Genomic DNA, 20,695 nt, shown 5'->3' on the forward strand with positions numbered 1-20,695 from the left:
CAAGATTCGAGGTTGGAATATAACAAATCTTGGGCTCGCGTTTCGATCTCGAATCGATAAGTGTGTAATAAAATATAGCGCTTTCAATAACTCGCTGATCCGGACCAGTTTCGGGCTAAGTCGTACAATTTTGAGTTTATGGATAGCGGGCTACTTCAGATATTTTGACGCTACCTTTATCAGCTCCAGACTAGCGCCAGGCCCGCGTGACGAGTTTTTTTCCTGCTGTAGTTAAAGGTCAAGTCCACCTCAGAAAAATGATGATTTGAATCAATAGAGAAAAATCAGACAAGAACAATGCTGAAAATTTCATCAAATTCGGATGTAAAATAAGAAAGTTATGACATTTGAAAGTTTCGCTTATTTTTAACAAAATGGTTACTTGAACAAGCCAGTTACATCCAAATGAGAGAGTCGATGATGTCACTCACTCACTATTTATTTTGTTTTATATTGTTTGAATTATACAATATTTTAATTTCTACGAATTTGACGATTAGGACCTCCTTGCCTGAAACACAAAATGTTAAAATGATGGAATTCCACGTGTTCAGGGAGGGATGAAACTTCATTTCACATGACAATGACGAGAAAATCAAAATATTTCATATTTCATATAATAAAATACAAAAGAAATAGTGAGTGATGTCATCAGTTCCCTCATTTGCATATCGACCGAGATGTGCATATAACTGTTTTGTGAAATAAAGCGAAACTTTAAAATGCCATAACTTTCTTATTTTACATCCGATTTTGATGAAATTTTAAGTGTTATGCTTGTTGATTTTTTCTCTTTATTCAAATGAAATTTTGTTGGGGTGGACTTGTCCTTTAATGAGCGCAATGGTGCGGACTGCTTTTAGCGCTAGACTGGTGCGGAAGCAAAATATTATATATTACTGAAAACGTATTCTGTTCCTGGTTACAAAAAATGCTTAGAATTTCCAATTTTCAGGTTGGATTATCACAAGCTTGCAGTAGATATTGTATCATTTTTTAAGTCAATTCAAATAAACATTTATTTTCTTCCATTTCACAAATTTCTATATTTTTCGGAAGCATAAATACATACAAAATTCAATTTGCCATGACGAATTTAAGTAAGTACATAATAGTCTTATAGAAGAAGGCGTACACCCTAAAAGCAAAGGCTTGCGGCGTGATATACGCCTATATACATAAATACATGTACAATATAGTAAACAATACAAAGAAAAGACGAAAAGCTAGAAAATAACAGGAAAGAGAAGAGAAAGAAAGGTAACGAGATGTGAGACGTGAGCGGGGAGGTTGGCATGAATTGCTAAATAAATAGAGCGCTCTACAAACGAATTAGTGGGGGCAAAATATAAATGCGGCAACAACAATTATATGGTTCATATTATCATGTTAAAAGGAAACGAAAGATGAAAGATATTCACATATAGGATGACAATTTTTTTTTCATTTTATGTAGTCGGGAATTTCGTTCCATACTATTTGGGCCAGTACAACGAATCTTGTGTTGGACGATTACTTTTCTATGTTTTGGAATAAATATTTGATTATTTGAGCGGGTATCAACATGATGCATACGTCAACGAATCACGAATTATTTGTGAACTTTGAGAATTTAATTACCTGACCTGTATAGAAAATTACATTGTTGAAGTTTGTTGATGTCGTCTAATTTCAACAATTTTAGGGAATGAAACAAAGTTGTAGTATTTGCCAGTGGTTTCTAGTCGTCTGAAGAAATAATACGTATAATTTTTATTTTGAATGGAACATATTAATGGCTTTGGTATGTGTTAGCCGAGACCGAATCACAGTAATAAAAATATTCTAAGATTAAAGAGCAAAACTGTACGCAATAAAGTTTTAAGTAAGTGAAATTTTAGGCGATATATTATTCCAATATTTTTTTAATATCTTGTTCCAACATCAAATATCCTCTTCATGAGATACTAGATGCAATCCTCAGACCTCGACAGGTTTTTTTTCTGGTCAGTATATTAAACAGTAAAGCTCGCACTTCGCACTCGTTAATTCCTTAGTTAGATACACATCTTTTTAATGATTACAACAACTGCTCACAATGTTTGATTTTTAAGTCTTTATTACATGAAATGTCCATTGAAAGTTTGGGCTTGTGATTCGCGCTCGCAACATCTCGCAAGGATGCACTTTTATCAGTAATTAGCGCTATAATTCACCCAAAAGCGTGTTTTACAACTTCAAATTTGAAAAATGAAAAAAAAACCACTCGATCGCTACGCTCACTCGCGGCAAAAATAAAACCTACGTTATATGTCAGCAATAAAAAAATTAATTCAAAAAGGCTTTGCCCAACTTAATTACTACAAAACACAAAACTACTTCACGCAGATGATAATCTCATGTATGGTGAAAATACTCGTTTACACAAAAATGCCCATTTCGACATCTAAATGTCATTTTGGCTTTGCCCCTTAAAAAAAGACCCGATGTTCCGCTGCCCCTGACTGAGTTATCCAGAGGTTTCTACATTTCGTATATATGACTTTTTTCTTTCTAAATGTTGACTTTTGATATGATTACATTAAAACAACAAAGACTGTATGTTTTTAAAACCGTTAATTTTTTTTAATGGTTGCATGTCGTTAGAAACTCAATAACACCCACAAACACCCACCAACACACCCTCACAACTCCTCACACAACTACACATGCATATCCATGCCGTACCCACACAATATCTATCGTTTCATATTGTTGTTGTGGCGTCAACTCAGACGTAAGATACATGCCAAGTACTATCTATCTAACACACAATCTTTTATAACAAAACTTATCGTACCTTCAATGAGTTATACTTTATTTTTTGTTCAAATGTGTTTTTTTTTCTTCTGCAATTATTTTTTTTCTGGATTAAAGATAAAGCATTAATCTCGTCATTCATCATCATCATCATCTTTTTTTTTTTTTTTTTTTTTTGGGGGGGGTGTTTAAAGCAGCTCTTTCTTATATTCTATGACTACTTTAGGAAGGTCAACTCATTACTTGATAAAATGGAATTTGATATATTTCACACGTATTTCAATGTTTTTGAATTTACGTTGACATTTATAGATCGTTGCTTTGTTCCAAGTTTTCAATTCTTTGTGAAGATCGATTTTGTCTTGTATACACAATGTTGTACACCCTGTGAACGAATGGGACAGATTTCTCACGAAATTTCCATCTCTGGTCGTTTGTTTATTTTTTCACTTCTTTGTTCTTTGAATAAAGAATTCAACCTTTAGATAAGTATACAGCCTCCCATTCACACGGTTACCTCGAGGGGGAATCCCCGTTATTGGTTTCTTATACAAAACTAGTGTGGTTAGATGACATCATTTGTTTTGCCGTGAGAGGACCGATATACTTATTTCATGAGATTTCACATCAGGACTGCAGGCGCCTCTCTGTCCATTCCATTATTTCCAAGGTAAGTTTTTAATGGGTACAAGGTATTGTTGCCTTTTCACGTTTTAGTGTCACTTTGACCTAGTTTTCATACCAAACAGGTGTTAAATAGAAAATAAAACGTCCTTCATGTTCTTCTTGGCAGTCCTAAACAAACCGCCCTCAGAAGAAATATCACAATAGAGGTTTTTTTTATCGAGATCCTTCAAATTTGATCTGAATTGCAACCTAAACTGCCTTGAATGCCAAAGCATGGGCCTACAAGGGTCCATGACCAAAGTCGTTGCTGTTCTAGTTGCTCTATAATGTTTTTGTGGTACACACATCATATTTTGAGGCTACTCTAAAACTGATACCGACCAGAGGATGATGGCATCAAAGTTGATTTCACATGGGCCAATGGTCGTAGTCTTCATCATATTATCTATATGCAAAGGCTCTGCTTCTCAGACGGGTATGTAGATCAGAATCCAAATCCTGTATATATATATATATATATTATATAAATAGTGTACAATCTGTTGTACAATATACTGGATTATATGTACGACAAATATAAAATTATCCCGAGTGCAGGTTTATTCCACCGAGGCCGAAGGCCGAGGTGAAATAGGCTTGCACGAGGGATAATTTTATATTTGGAGTTCATATAGTCCAGTAATATTGTATGATAGAACGTTCACTATTTATTATAGTAAATAGATCCCTCAATCTAAGCCCCCCATCATGGATTTTGCCATCCAAAAATCGAAAGTTATATTGTACATATGTACAATATAACTTTTTGAAGGGAGGTCACGTGGTACAAATCCAACCAATCACAGCTCGTATTTTACTACCACTATTTACTATATATATATATATATATATATATATATATATATTGTAAAGAAATGGATGAAGAGAACAATGGTAGGCGTAGCTTAAATCAAGGTTCCCCAGAGCTATCTACCCTTTGGAAAAATTGGTGATGCCGAAAAAATGTCTCTGCCGGGAATCGAACCCGGGCCCCCAGCTTTGAACACCACAGAGACGGTTAGTAGCTAGGGCGAGCCCGATCCGATTGACCGTCAGATAGACAGATTTTCGACACTATACCAATTCCTTTGTCGGGTGAAGGTGAGTTTTGAACAATGACAAGCCGCCATGCCTCAGCTGGATCAAAGCTATTGCTTCGATACAGTACACATATGGGAGAAGAAATACAAATGTGTAAAGTTATACATGTACAACAGCTTTTGGCAACTCTTTTTTATTTAAATATTGTAAAGAAATGGATGAAGAGAACAATGGTAGGCGTAGCTTAAATCAAGGTTCCCCAGAGCTATCTACCCTTTGGAAAAATTGGTGATGCCGAAAAAATGCCTCTGCCGGGAATCGAACCCGGGCCCCCAGCTTTGAACGCCGGTGCCTTAACCACTAGACCACAGAGACGGTTAGTAGCTAGGGCGAGCCCGATCCGATTGACCGTCAGATAGACAGATTTTCGACACTATACCAATTCCTTTGTCGGGTGAAGGTGAGTTTTGAACAATGACAAGCCGCCATGCCTCAGCTGGATCAAAGCTATTGCTTCGATACAGTACACATATGGGAGAAGAAATACAAATGTGTAAAGTTATACATGTACAACAGCTTTTGGCAACTCTTTTTTATTTAAATATTGTAAAGAAATGGATGAAGAGAACAATGGTAGGCGTAGCTTAAATCAGAGGCGTCGATCCTGGGGGGCAGGGGGGGGGGGCGATCGCCCCACCAATGAAAATATTGGGGGGGGGGGGGCAAACATATCATTTTGCCCCCCCCCCCCAATAATTCCGGATATGCCCCCCAAAAAACAAGATTGTAATGTTCAGCAAGCGAGATTGAGATACACAACTCGTTCTTTATTTAAAATCGTGCCCCAAATGTCCGCTTTTTTAATTGGAATATAAAAATTTTCATCTCGCGCTTCGCGCTCGCATCATTTCTTTAGCAAAAACCCATACTTTTCATGATTAAATAGGTGAATGTAAATGTCCCGTTTTCAGTTCTAAGCCTCACTAAAAGAACTCTTGCTTCGATTTGCAATCATCTTTTTTTTTATATATATCTTGTTCTTATAAAAAACGTTCATTAAACTGTCATTGTTTCAGATGTGAATATCAAAATTTTCAGCTCGCGCTTCGCGCTCGCATCTATTCTTCTTTTAGATACCAATCTTAATCATTGGTACCAAAAATGCTTAGAATATCAAGCTTTCAGGTCACAATATAAAGAAATTTCAGCTCACTCTCGGCACTCATACTATCTGTGTAGTGAGATATTATATCATTCTCATGAGTTACTACAAACAGTCCTGAACACGCACGCTTTTCCTGTCAGTATAAAAAAATCAGCTCGCGCTTCGCGCTCACATTATTTTTTTGGGTGAGATACGTGTCTCTGTTCACGAGTCATATATATATATATATATATATATATATATATACATATATATATGTGTGTGTGTGTGTGTGTGTGTGGGTTTTGTACGATCGACCGCCTTTGGAACGTTAATGATTTTGCCCCCCCCCATCTGAAAAATGGATCGACGCCCCTGGCTTAAATCAAGGTTCCCCAGAGCTATCTACCCTTTGGAAAAATTGGTGTTGCCGAAAAAATGTCTCTGCCGGGAATCGAACCCGGGCCCCCAGCTTTGAACGCCGGTGCCTTAACCACTAGACCACAGAGACGGTTAGTAGCTAGGGCGAGCCCGATCCGATTGACCGTCAGATAGACAGATTTTCGACCCTATACCAATTCCTTTGTCGGGTGAAGGTGAGTTTTGAACAATGCTTGTCATTGTTCAAAAGGCTTGTCATTGTTCAAAACTCACCTTCACCCGACAAAGTTTGTTAACGAGGTAAAGAAATATTTTTTGTCCGAGAAAGTGGTATCTTTTTTTTTTAGACATAGCTGTCATTTTCCAATCTTTAAGACATAATAACAATTTATTAGGAAGAGAATAGTCATTAAAGTTAAAAATCACAATGTGTTTTACCACTTTCGTCCATTTAAAGAGATACCGGTTAGGTAGTGGCTACATTTTAACTATTAAAGTAGAAATTAATGTATAGTTCTACAGTTAGGGTGGTGCCACAACAACCTTAACGATCCCCATAATAATAGCAAGTGGAAAATATATTGTAAATGAGTAAAGCTTTGTCATGATTTATTATATATGGGGCTATAATGTTTAAATTTGACTGTTAAAAATCTTGCAAAAATCTGTTAACTGCATAAACGTTGATAATGAAAAACAAAATGTTACAATTTCATGTGTTACAAATGCCCCATAGCCGTGATAACTTGGATGAAGCGGTTGGTCCTTTTGACCCTGACCCATTGCATGCTTCAACAAGCCCTAGATTTAAATGTTATTCATGTCTTTACCTGATAATGATATGATTGTCTACTAAAAAGAAGTTAGGTCTATATCTTTAAATGTTTGAAGATTACTGATCTATTATCTTACCATGAGTAATTCTAGGTTCCCTTTGCATAAAGGCTTGTTATATGATACCAATTCAATTCACTGCCTGACACTAGTCGTATATCTATAGAAGATATGAAGCAAGTCATTTTATCAATCATTCCGTTTATATCAGAACACAGTACCCAGAAGGTAGAAATTCCTTGCATGCTCAAGAAATATTCATCGCTTAGAAACATTTTATTAAAGGTCAAGTCCACCCCAGGAAAATACTGACTTGAATAAATAGAGAAAAATCAAACTAGCATAGTGCTGAAAATCAAATGGGATGTAAAATAAGAAAGTTTTGACATTTTAAATTTTCGCTTATTTTTTTTCACAAAACAGTGATATGCACAGCTAGGTGAGTCAGTCGATGATGTCCATCACTGACTATTTCTTTTGTTGTTTTTATTGTTTGAATTATGCAATATTTAATTTTTTTATCGATTTGACAATAAGGGCAAACTTGACTGAACCATATAGTATTAAACAATGCTGATTCCACATGTTCAGGGACAAATCAATCATTGTATCACTTGACAATGAGAAGAAAATTATAATATTTCATATTTCATGTAATAAAATACGCAAAAAAATAGTGAGTGGATGACGTCAGAGTCTTTTCATTTGCACATACCAGCCAGGATGTGCATATAAATATTTTGTGAAATTAAGCGAAACTTTAAATCATAATTTTCGATTTTGATCCGATTTTATTGAAATTTTCAGTGTTATGCTTGTTGGATTTTTCTCTTTATTCAAATCAACTTTTTGTTGGGGGTAGACTTGTCCTTTAAGCGCTGTATATATGTTGCATATATTCTGGTACTACTCCTGATAAAAGAAAGAGTAGTCATGTTGTCCTAACTTAGAAAGTAGATCGGCCTATTTCATGAACATTTTAAATGAGGCTAATCAAGTAGCAGGCTACTGATCATCTTGCATTAGTGTTAGTCACAGGATCAAGGTGAAAGGAGATTAAGGTCAATGACCTTTGCCATGTTGGGGGTATCAAGATGATATCTTCATGTTAAATTTGAACATGGAAAGTATATGGACATATTTCATGAAACATGGACGTAAGGATAATCAAGTATCACTGACTATCTGAAGTGAGTTGCAGGTCAAGTTAATGATTAAGGTTATATAGGGTACGTTAATTTTGACAAACTCTTTCTAGTTACTCTTACAGTGTATTAAAACTCGTGTCTTAGTTATGACGTAAAAACTGATCGTACTTAATGTATGTACATTAAACGAATTCTTTGAGATATCACTTTTCTAACCAATAAAAGTTATTTCCATATAGTTGTAATATTTTGTCATTAGTAACTTGGGAATATTTTTTTTTATTCTCAAGAGCGCTCAAATCTGTAATTTTTTTGCATTTTTGTTTTGCCCCTCTATTGGTCGAAAGTAAAATTACAAGAAAATTATACAATCTCTTTTTTTAATAAAAAAAAGAATTTGAAAAATTCAATAAGCTTCAGAGCCAAGTTATAAGATGAATAGTTGTACTGGAAACCGACAGTGTAACAAAAAAAAATCAAGCATTTATATAAAAGAACAAGGGAAAATAAGCCAAACACTGCCAACCCTTATTTCCCCCACACAGGGAGTCCTATTTAGAGAACAAGGTACTATTATAGCTTTAGTTCATTGAATTAGTGGTATGGAGGTAAAGTTTATACCAACATGCTTTATTGTAGGCCTATTTGATATTTATGTGTTTTTTTTCTTTCCAGCACCAACCAATGCGGTTTACCAGGTTAACCAGAATTCCTTCACTGTATCATGGTCACCCCCATCAAACCCGCCATTCCAGCCGACTGGTTATCTAGTACAATATAGAGTAGGTGGAGTGGATGGAGGAGATTTTACAGCAAGTGACGTAACAACCATTACATTCCAAGGCACTGCTCCTGATGCTAACAGCGTCTTGGTTGCTACTTTGTTTACTGGTTTTAAGGAGCTTGGTGCTGAGGACATCGCTTCGGCTGTTGAGATTCAGCAGGGTAGGATATAATTTATATATTTTTAAGGGGCTATCTCTTTTTTCCACATTGTGGCAATTTAGGAATTTTGGGGGCTATTTCATTTATTTTAAGAGACACTTTAGTGAAAAATAAACAGGTATGTAACATAAGCATATCAATCTGCCAAAGTTGAATTATTGATTTTCTACACAATCTTGAATATTGTTCATGATTGTTTGCGACAGATCTTGGGGCGACTCTAGATTGAAACGTAGCTTTAAAGCATGCGTTTCAGGGCCAAAATCGCCCATTGCCACATGTATTTTTTTTTATATACGCTGCTCTTTGGTGTAACTTCCCTGAATATGGATAGGCTGATCAAGGTCATGAAGTCTGGGGGCATTGTGGTCTAGTGGTTACTACTCTTGTCATTGGGTCAGAGGGACATGGTTTCAAAATCCAGCCATGGTGTGTTTCCTTCAGCAAGAAATGTACCCACATGGTGCTGCACTCAACCCAGATGAGGTTAATGGGTAGCCAGCAGGATTAATTCCGTTAATACACTGAGCGCTGAAAGGCAGCTCGAGCTAAAGCCCACATCACACTTATTCGGAATCAACAGGGATCAAGCAGAAGCTGGCCGAAAAATATATTTTAAAAAATCTATAAATTTTTTGGAGGAACTTATGAATTCACCAACCTGACCAAGCCGGAGAAATTCAGTAAATCGACCAGGTGAATCATCATACACTAGTCAAAATGAACTGCAATGGAGTCAGACTGATAATTCGTGCTACATTCTTGGACATTCTTAGGCGCATTCTAAATATTCTGACTGCATTGTGAGTGCATTCGAAATATTTTTGTCATTTCGTTTGTCTGTCCCGAAGGTTTTAGTCATGTTCAAAACATTCGAGGGGTATTTTCGAACGGTGTTCGAAGTAGATGTAAAAGACCAACTGGTGGTCTAACAATAGTCCTTTCATTCCGGCAAATTCCGCCTGATTCGGAATACGTGTGATGGGGGCTTTAAGCCGACGTAATAATAATAATAAAAATGCACCTTGAAAGATATTGCTTCTAGATAGATGGCGCTATGTAAATACCTATTATTATTTTCAATATTATGAAAACTGCCAGAAAAGTGATCTTTGCCCGTAACTCCATTGGAAGATATAGCTTACAAAACAGTCTTGGAGTTGGACAAGCTGCATAGTATCACCAGAGACGATGCCCACCCCCTACATGAATTTGGAGTTTTCAGTAGGCCCGGGCGGATCCGGTTACCAAGAAACGGACCAGCAGGTTTAAAAGAGAAGGTCTTTTCTCACGAATGCAATGATTCCGTACAATGCTGATTACGATTTCTTATTTCTCAGATAATACTCGCGGCACTCTCAGTCATTGTAATAAGATTTGACTCTACAGTTGCACAAATTTATTATCCTATACCTTACAAGTCCTTTTACGAATACCTCACAAACATCAAGAGTGGTTTGTATGAGCGCGGTAAGAATGTCTGTACTCCAGGCGTTCTTCGAATGCCGCAAGAGCCATCTATGACCAACTTAAGGAAATATTTCTTACACTATTATCATAATAATTTAAGGATTCTATAAAGTATTGGCCCTCGAACCTACAAATCTTGCATGATTCTTAAATGTTCTTATCGCGTTGGTCAAGGCCCCTTTCGACGAGATGGTTTCCTAAGATGTTGAAAATAAATCTTGGACAAGACCAACTGTAAACTTACAAACAATCTGCGAGGATTGGTTTTATAATGCATTCTTGAGAAAATCTTACAAAATTATCCAAAAACTTGTACAGTATTTGTAGCAAAGGTTTTGAAGCCAGATATTTTTGTGACCAAGACAGTTTATATTACCAGGCATGCAGGCTGATAGTATGGACTGAGGGTCTTGAGTTCCAATCCTGACTGTGTGATATATAAATCAGACTAACCAGAAACTTGTACGAATGTCCATTTCACATTTTTTCCCCTTCATATTGCTGTTCCCTTATAGTACCGGACTCCTCATATTATCAGATTCACTTGTTGAACTTCATCACTTTATCCTGGTCAACCCCGCAAAACCCGACAGGAGTATTCGGGTATCTGGTGGGATATTCAGTAGGCGGAGTGGCCAATGGCGAGACCATCTTAGACAATATAGTGACAACGATTACATTTCAAGACAACAACTTACAGGGTAGAAGTGATATTGATCCGAATAGTGCATTCGTTGCCCATTTGGATTCTAATCAAGTTGAAATTCCAAACACTCGGTCTGTGGCCTCACTGCCCCCTCAGAATGGTGAGTACAATCTGCGTACAATAGCAATTCAATATGGCATTAACATGAAATACATAAAAATTGATACAATTTGACATTGTCTAATGAACCACATGATAAAAAAGTAAGAGAATAAAGGCAGAAGGTATATATGAAGGTTTATATGAAGCCTCGTAAAGAAAAGTTGATGAATAATTGTTACACTGGGAGTTTATTCAAATAGAAAAAATCAACTCAACATTGGGCTCAGTAGGTACCCCCCCGACCCAGCTCAAACAGTAGCTCAGTTGGTAGCTGATTTAGGACCCTGTTGCATAAAAGTTACTATTATTATGACTTTGCCTTCCAGTGGTAACTACCATGGTAACATGACCCAACAGCCAATCAAAATCAAGTATTTTATGAAAGATACCATTGGATGGCAAAGATACTATAATATTGAATTTTATGTAACGGGGGCCCAGGAGCTGAAGCTGTAGCACTGTCTTTTAATAGCTCAAACAATAATTCAGTTTGTAGCTCAGAAGGTAACCCAACATTATTGATAGCCAATTGGTAACTCTGTTGATTTTCGTTGTGTTGGTAGCTGAGCCCAGCCAGTCCAGTAGCTCAGACATTAGTTCCGTAGATAGTTCAGTCAGAAGCTCAATTGGTAACTCATCTTTGAAACAATAGGGTGCACAAAATAAAGACAAAGGGGATAGAGAAAATGAATGAGTTGTATATCACTATCACTTTTGCATTATTTCCTTCATATATCAGTTCGGTTTTTTTTTACTCCAATACTATCTTCAGACTTCACAAACAAGATTCACATATTACAAATGATACAAGATTGAAGATTCAACTACAATAAAGTACATTGTGGTACTTTATTGTAGTTGAATCTTCAATCTTGTATGCATTTCTAATATGTGAATCTTGTTTTTGAAGTCTGAAGATAGCAGTGGAGTAAAAAAACTGAACTGATATATGAAGGAAATAATGCAAAGGAGTTTATCTTATTCATTTAACACCTGGCTTGGTGCAGGCATACAATACAAAAATGCAAAAATGACTATACGATTGTGATCTTTTGCATGGTCAGCCCCCCACTTTGAAAACCGTTCCACGGCCCCTGCATAACTTTCTTTTATCCACGCTTTATGTCTAAGAGTTATCCTTGCACCTGTATTCATGTAACCAGAGGCGTCGATCCTGGGGGGGGGGTTGATCGCCCCACCAATGAAAATATTGGGGAGGAAACATTTCGTTTTGCCCCCCAAAGTCCGCATGTGCAAAAAATAAAATATGATTGTAATTTTACACAGAAATCAGCAAGTGAGATTGAGATATACACAACTCATTCTTTATGTAAAATCGTGCTCAAAATGCCCGCTTTTGAGATTGGAATATAACAATTTTCAGCTCGCGCTTTCGCGTGAATCATTTCTGTAGCAAAAACCTTTACTTTTCATGATTAAATGGGTGAATAGAATGTCCCGCATTCAGTTTTAAACCCCAAAAGAACTTCGATTTGCAATAATCTTTTGTTGGATCATATTTTATTTATTTTGTTCTTCATTAAAAACGTCCATTAAACTCAATTTTTTCAGATCGAAATATCAAAATTTTCAGCTCGCGCTTTGCGCTCGCATGATTCTTTGTTTTTAGATACCCATCTTAATCATTGGTACAAATTGCTTAGAATATAAAACTTTCAGGTGTCAGCTCGCTCTCGGCACTCGCATTATCTAGAGTGAGATATTTTTATGTATTCTCCTCATGAATTACTACAGACAGTCCTAAACAGGCACATTTTTCCTGTTATCAAGTCAGTATATTACAAAATTTCAGCTCGCGCTTCGCGCTCGCATTAAATTGTTGGTCAGATATATATATATATATGTGTGTGTGTGTGTGTTTGTTTTGCCTTTGGAAAGTTGATTCATGATTTTTGCCCCCCCCCCATCTGAAAAATGGATCGACGCCCCTGCATATCACTACATATCTCAGTTGGCTGCTTAGTCTGTAGCTCAGTCGATAGTCCAGTCTGTAGCTCTGCATCGATAGCTCACTCAACTCATTTTATGTTGGGAGAACAAATATCTTATTTTGTCTGCTATCTGCCCCCCAAAAAATCAGATAATCATAGGGTAATTTTAAGAAGTTGTTCTAATTCAACATTTTGTTCCCTTCCTTATATTTCTTAAAATTTTCTTTGCAGTGATACCTTCTCCTCCCGTGTCCGCTACCATACAACGGACATCCGACACGAGTTATACTATATCCTGGTCTAGCCCGGGGAACGTCGATGGTTATGTCATCTCATACGCCGATGGTGCAGTAGTCAATTCTATAGAGCTACCTGCAGATAGGACATCCGAACAGGTCCAGAATCTTCAACCCAATACAGATTACACATTTAACTTGTACAGTCAACGGAATGGTATCAGAGCTCAAGCTAGTCTCACTGAACTTCCCCCTGTGGTAACACCAAAAGGTACCTAATACGCATCAGGTTAAGTGTTCTCTTTCCTGTAAAGCAGAGCGAGACTATATAGGTGCCGCTTTTTCGACGGCGGCGGTGGCAGCAGCATCATCATCAAAATTAAAAACCAAGGATAAGTTTTTGAAATGCCATCATCATCATGGAGCTAGTTCATGAAACCAGATTAACAATTTGTAGCTGTTGCTAATAAAGGAAAATTAACCTATGAGTATTCTTATTTTATGCCAAACTCTTTAAAACTAAGGAAAAAGAAATGTTATTAGTGTCATGTTGATCATCTGAACTGTTCATTTAAATAATAAAATAATAATAATAACGTTTTATTTACCCAGGGTAGCCACTTCAGTTAGGAAACTGCTCTATCAGCGGGCCCTGCATAACATTATATGTTATTATTACCCTTCTCCAATCTAAATGCTGAGCGCCTAGCAAGAAGGCAGAAGGTCCCATTTTTATAAGTCTTTGGTATGACTCGGCCGAGGATCGAACCCACGACCTCCCGTTCATGAGGCGAACGCTCTACCACTGAGCCACCATGTCCGGTTATAGTGTTATTCTGGATTCAGTTATAGTGTATTCTGGATTAATTGAAATTTGATATAGATTTTCATGCTTTGTGGGGGCGCACTTACTAAAGGCAGGTCACTTCTGGACTATGGGGCCAATGATGACAGCACACTAATTTCTTTGGTCCTGGACTATGCTCACTATGACCGGCCATCCAATTCCAAGCTCTTTGATTTTGGCAGCAAGATCCCAGTGTCGCACTTGCATATACCTTAATAGAGATGTGTTGGTGTGTTCTTGAACTAAACATTATTATGAAATGATGAAAATGATGAAAATCCATATTTTATTGTTCAAAATAGACATGAAACGAAATACTCCGAAAATTTGCATTGCCCAGTTGATCGTGGCCCGGCAGTTCGCTGTGCAGCGCCAGATCAACGAGGCTCTTTCCCTTGAATGCCAAACAGGGTAGCAGCAACTCCCATCTTTTCCTTCGCAATAATTCCATCATTGCACTGTTATTGTGTTCTCCTGTACCTTGAATACAAATAGGATGTTATTATGTTTGTTTGTAGGTTACCAGTATCAACACTTTATGTTAGAAAGCAAAAATTTTAAGAAAATGTGTAAAAAATTAATCCCTTCTTCCATTTTGAGTCAAGGCACAAGATTGTGCTCCCTCACAGATGTTTTGGAACATTATACCCGTGTGAGTACAAAATTACTTGATACCTCACAAATCCCAAATTGAAGAAAAATATATGTCATTTACGCATAATTAAAGACCTGAAAGAGTATGTTCTCCCAAATAATTTGATACCATATTTATGTGGTAGGCCTATGTCTTAGCGCTTGGATGATCGGTAGGTTTTCTTTGCAGTGATGTAAATTGTAATTTGTGCCAAAGTATAAGGCATGACTGCAATGAATGAATCCAGATATCAATAATGTCATAATCCTACATGGGTTGCATTAAAATCCATTTCAAAACACCTTTTCAATGATTTACAGTATGATTGTTTAATTAACACCTTTCTTACTGTCAATTCTCAAGTTAGATTCATTGAAAGGATTTGCAAATATGTTTACTATCTCAAGTAGTTTTTTATGACATCCTTGGCATCTGGATTCGTTCATTGCTGTCATGTCTTACGTTTGGTGCAAATCAACATTTACATCACTGCAAATAACACCTACTTGGTATCCCAGCGTGAAGACATACCACATAAATATGTATGAAATTATTATGGAGAAATTACTCTTTCCAGTCATATATAATGATCATGTATTCATGACACATTTTTCCTTACATGGGGAATGTGAAGTGTTTTTTGACTCACACAGTAGTTTGCTGACCTTTGACCTCAGAAAAATATCTATTTCAAACTTCTAATATTTTACTTCTTTATTGAATAAATATAGACAACACTATTTTCACCATCGATGACCGTGGTGAGGATTTAATCAACATTGTCTGGGACCATGACCCTACACAAGGCATTATATCATATCACCCGACTCTCCTTCAAAATGATGGTGTCACCCTAGTACAAGATGGAGGACTTATTGGTGCCCCAGCAGGAGCTGCACCTCTTACACATCGATTCACTGGACTGGACCCGGGAACACAGTACACCGTTGATATTAACATTGTGTCGAGTGCAAATCCAACTACTGAAATTGACTTTGCAAGTGATTTGGCTTATACACGTAAGCACAATTATTTCTGAATGTTGACTTTACCATAGTGTTTTTACCATTATAGATGAAAGTTGGTTGTCTGGGAAGTCAATGATTTTTTTTCTGGAAATATCTTTCAAGCTTCCATTAAATTACAAATAATTTTGGAAGCTAGATCTTTTACAGACAAAATGTACAAAATATTTGGTTCAGAGTGCAGGAGTGTTGAAGGGGTAAAAATAACAAAATCATTGTTTTGCCCAAATCATACTTTGGGACAATAAAAATATATATATAATATAATTGATACCGATATGGCAGTGGAAAGCAAGTTTCAGTCCTTCAGGAATTAGAATTATCTAAGGGCTATTTCTCAATGATTTCCCCTTTCACATAGAGTAAATATCACTTCGGCTGCTTTGGGGGTGATTCAAGGATGACTTAGAAATGCCAAATTGGACTGAGGACAAAAATGTGAAAACTCACCCATTACCCTTGGGGAAGGGGGAATTGCATATAAATTATTGTGATTATTGAGGGATGACAATATTTTTTCTGTGGTACACTGCATAGATGTAACTGCAAGGGTTTATAAATGAATAGGATTATATTAATCTTCTTAAATACCTCTATCATATAGGATGGGGGGGGGGGGGGGAGGGGTGTCCGGACACTTTATATTTTTGAAGCCTTCTTTTTTGTCTTTGGATTGCACTTAAGATATAAATTCAATGGTTGTAATCATCTTCTATTTTGTTCTCTACAGTATTTCTTAACATTTTATACTTAAAATTGATGAAACTGTGCTTGTAATTTTTTCCAAATGACTTTCTGAAATTGATTGTCGGGACATACAACTGGTTATATTCTCTGAAGCACACTTGATTGGACTAAAATGTTTTGTGTACTTTATGAAATTCAATTAAATTCTAACTTGATCGTTTTGGGGATTTTCTTCTTTAGGACCTAAACCACCAAACAACGTACTCCTGTATCCGCTCAGCCCAACTACCATCTTGTTTACATGGGAACGTCCCCTTCCACCAAATGACTTCTTTATTGACTACTTGGTGTCTGCTTCCAATGTGAATCTGGATTTTTCTGTGCAGAATGTCCTACCCCAAGGTGCTACCAGTAATGCTATACGTGGTCTTCAACCAGCTACTAGCTATGACTTGAGCGTTCTTACCAATATTGAACCTGTTACAAGCAACTTCCCTGGATTCACCGTTGTGCCACCAAGTAAGAGCATTAGGAGATTTTTCTTATTATTGTTTGAATTAAAAAAATTGGGGGAAAAACTATCTATATGTAACCAGCCACCCCAAAACCTACAATAAGTCACCCAAAATTCCTTTTGAGATTTTTTTGTTTGAAAAAGCACTCCCTAATCTTTATAATGATGTCTAACTTGTCAAAATTGATCAACAATTACCTTCACAAGTGCTTGATTGAACGCAGGGGAAATTCAGTGAGAGCTTCGAAGAATAAGTCTTGAGAAAACAAGGTTTGAAGCTCTGGGTTCACTCAAGCATGAGACGTGCAATCTATGCGATCTTGTTGGAAAAATGTTGCCAAAAACTTCTTTTATCTTTTCTTTTATACAACTTTAGAACTTCAGTTTCAGTTTGGTTTAAATTGTCTCGCCCACTATAGGTGAATTCGAGACTTAGGGATCCAAATGTCGTCCGTCCGTCACAAATCTAATGCCACATAACTCCACAACCATAAGTTGCTTTTCAACCAAACTTGGATGGTAGATGGACTTGGGGCACCTGCATCTTATGCTGCAGTTGGAGGTCACATGGTAAGGTCAAAGGTCATTTTCAGGTCAACGTTAAAGTTTACATGCAAGACTCTCTTATGACACCTAACTCCGCAACCGTAGGTCGCTTTTCAACCAAACTTGAATGGTAGATGGACTTTGGGGACCTGCATGATATGCTGCAGTCGGAGGTCACATCGTAAGGTCAAAGGTCATTTTCAGGTCAACGTTAAAGTTTACATGCAAGACTCTCTTATGACACCTAACTCTGCAACCGTAAGTTGCTTTTCAACCAAACTTGGATGGTAGATGGACTTGGGGGACCTGCATGTTAGGCTGCAGTCGGAGGTCACATGGTAAGGTCAAAGGTCATTTTCAGGTCAACGTTAAAGTTTACATGCAAGACTCTCTTATGACACCTAACTCTGCAACCGTAAGTCACTTTTCAACCAAACTTGGATGGTGGATGGACTTGGGGGACCTGCATGTTATGCTGCAGTCGGAGGTCACACAATAAGGTCAAAGGTCATTTTCAGGTCAACCTTACCTAACTCCTCAACCGTAAGGTGCTTTTCAACCAAACTTGGATGGTGGATGGACTTGGGGGACCTGCATGTTATGCTGCAGTCGGAGGTCACACAATAAGGTCAAAGGTCATTTTCAGGTCAACCTTACCTAACTCCGCAACCGTAAGGTGCTTTTCAACCAAACTTGGATGGTAGATTGACTTGGGGGACCTGCATGTTATGCTGCAGTCGGAGGTCACATGATAAGGTCAAAGGTCATTTTCAGGTCAACATTAAAATTTACGTGCAAGCCTCTTAAGGCAAGTGTTATTCCATCCCAGTCATATTACAATGAAGTTTCGATACAATTCTGTTGCATGCCCTCGCGAATCACGATATTTCTGGTTATTTTCATACGTGGGCGAGACACAAAATCGCTTTTGCCTTGTTTTTATATCTCATAAAATATCAAATACAATGTAACGTCCATCAAAAGACAGTAAATCATTGATAATAAAATAATACAATACATCACCATTATTCATAATAAATAAGACAAATGTTATGCAATTGAACGTTCAGATTGGAAACAGATATATCAATAAGATGAGGATATGAAGGGCAATCTATTAAACAGCAGAGCTGATAGTTTCCCTATTAATAAAATTATAAGTAGTTGTCAACTTGTTTTATATCAATATGTTCCAAGAAAAGAAAGAGGAAAAAAACGAAAGGAGGAGTGATAAAAAAAAACAGTGGGAGGTGGACTGAAAATATTTAAGAGGAACACTTCAAATTTTCATTGCATGAAGAAAAAGTCTTGTTCTTTCAGATAGATTAATATTCTAATTTTTGCTTTATAGAGACCAAATTACTATTTTTGCAATTTACAGAGAACCTTCCCTGGACACTTATTGTTGGTTTTGTTGTGGATGGTCGCATAATTTTCAAATAATGGAAGTTTTTACGGTAAACACCATGTATGTAGTCCTGAAAAGTACTGCTTGTTATTCTTTCTTGATTGTATGTTAGCTCTAAAAAGAATTGTTAACGACGTTTCAAACAGCGTGTTCTGGTCGTCATCAGGAATGATGATCCACTTGAAAACTCGGGTACATAACCAGGTCAGTTATAAAGAAGTAATTAAGGTTGAGCCAATAGGAAAGCAGGAACGAAGAGGTAATTACAGATTAACCAATAGTAAAGCAGGAGGATGGTGATTGGTCGATTTCAAATAGGCTTGTGGGAGCTGCTGGAAGACACTGGTACCCCAATAGCTGGGGACAATGATTCAAAGTGGTGATCCTGATAATGTATTATCCTTTGAATTTCTTATAGGACTTTATTGAACCAGGGGGGTGTTTCACAAAAAGTTAAGTGTGACTTAAAGTCATGCTTAAATTCTGGCGCATACTTAATATGCAACAAACAATCTTATTGACTAATACGCAATATCGCGCACCCTCCTGGCATGACCTGACCGGTGCGGTCATGCCTTTTTTTACCACACTCAATATTTAGGTGCGACTCTAATTCATACTTAAATCTTTGTGAAACACCCCCTGGAATGATTTCTTCTTTTTTACAATTGTAAAAAAGAAGTGTAACTATGGTAACTGATAAAGCACGTTTTCCATAGTTTTACCAAATTCTTCATCACTTTCAACATTACTATTATCTTTAGTAGGAGTACGGTAATAGAATAAATTTTTACTATCAAAGGAATTTTCTCTATGACTTTTTAAATCTTCAAGGATGCAACATGGATGAGATCCATGATGCCTAATTTATATTTTCCCAGCATTTTTTGAGTGAATACAGAGTTAACTGGGTAATTAAACAGAAATGTTGGAAAAAATATCTCTATTTATCGAGCCCCTTTTACACCTTCAAAGATGCAACACTGATCTTTACTGATTGAGATCCGTGATGATCTGGGGGGGGGGGATTTTCTTACCATTGCTGCCGGAGTGAATAATAGCATAACTGGGTACGGACATGGTGAACATAGGGAAAATTACGGTGTCTGCAATGATAAACAGTGTAGGAATGATCTTGCTTGATAAGACAAAAGAAGAGGTACCATGAGATCAAGCATGCTGAATGCTTTTGCAATGTGTGCGCTGGCCTGTGATACGATTGCACGGAGATGGGATCGGTAACTTTTTTGCAGTCGGATCTTAATGCAATCGTATCTTACTATCACGTACAGTAGTGTGCACTTGACCTTAGTCTGAATAGTTGCCAAACACGGATACGAAAAAAATCGAGGCTATCAGAAATACATATATATTTTTGTTTCATTTAATGGCCTGACATGTTATTGGCTGATTCATGGTAGAAATCCATGTGAAAATACCAGAATTGGGAAAGAATACATTTAGATTATCCACATAAATTCATGGTTGTGTTATACTTGCTCAATTGATCTTAAACCATTCTTTCACTAATATTCAGAAACTTCTGCATATTGTAATGAAATGACAGAAATAAATAAACATTAGAAGCCGAAATAATGACCCTTTTGTGTATGTCACGTATCCCAAAATTT

General features: G+C 36.9%; 1 protein-coding gene across 1 annotated transcript in view; it reads left to right on the forward strand.

The window, feature by feature from the left end:
* The first annotated feature begins 3,668 nt into the window (after positions 1 to 3,668).
* Positions 3,669 to 20,695, forward strand: part of LOC121422615 — a 112,101-nt gene continuing 95,074 nt past the window's right edge. Inside the window, exons 1-6 of the mRNA XM_041617772.1 lie at positions 3,669 to 3,880; positions 8,668 to 8,937; positions 10,923 to 11,228; positions 13,342 to 13,674; positions 15,616 to 15,903; positions 16,837 to 17,115. Coding sequence (XP_041473706.1) covers positions 3,793 to 3,880; positions 8,668 to 8,937; positions 10,923 to 11,228; positions 13,342 to 13,674; positions 15,616 to 15,903; positions 16,837 to 17,115 — 1,564 coding nt within the window. The 5' untranslated portion in view covers positions 3,669 to 3,792. The remainder of the gene's footprint in view (positions 3,881 to 8,667; positions 8,938 to 10,922; positions 11,229 to 13,341; positions 13,675 to 15,615; positions 15,904 to 16,836; positions 17,116 to 20,695) is intronic.

The sequence above is a fragment of the Lytechinus variegatus genome, chromosome 10, assembly GCF_018143015.1.
Source record: "Lytechinus variegatus isolate NC3 chromosome 10, Lvar_3.0, whole genome shotgun sequence".
Taxonomy (NCBI): Eukaryota; Metazoa; Echinodermata; class Echinoidea; order Temnopleuroida; family Toxopneustidae; genus Lytechinus; species Lytechinus variegatus.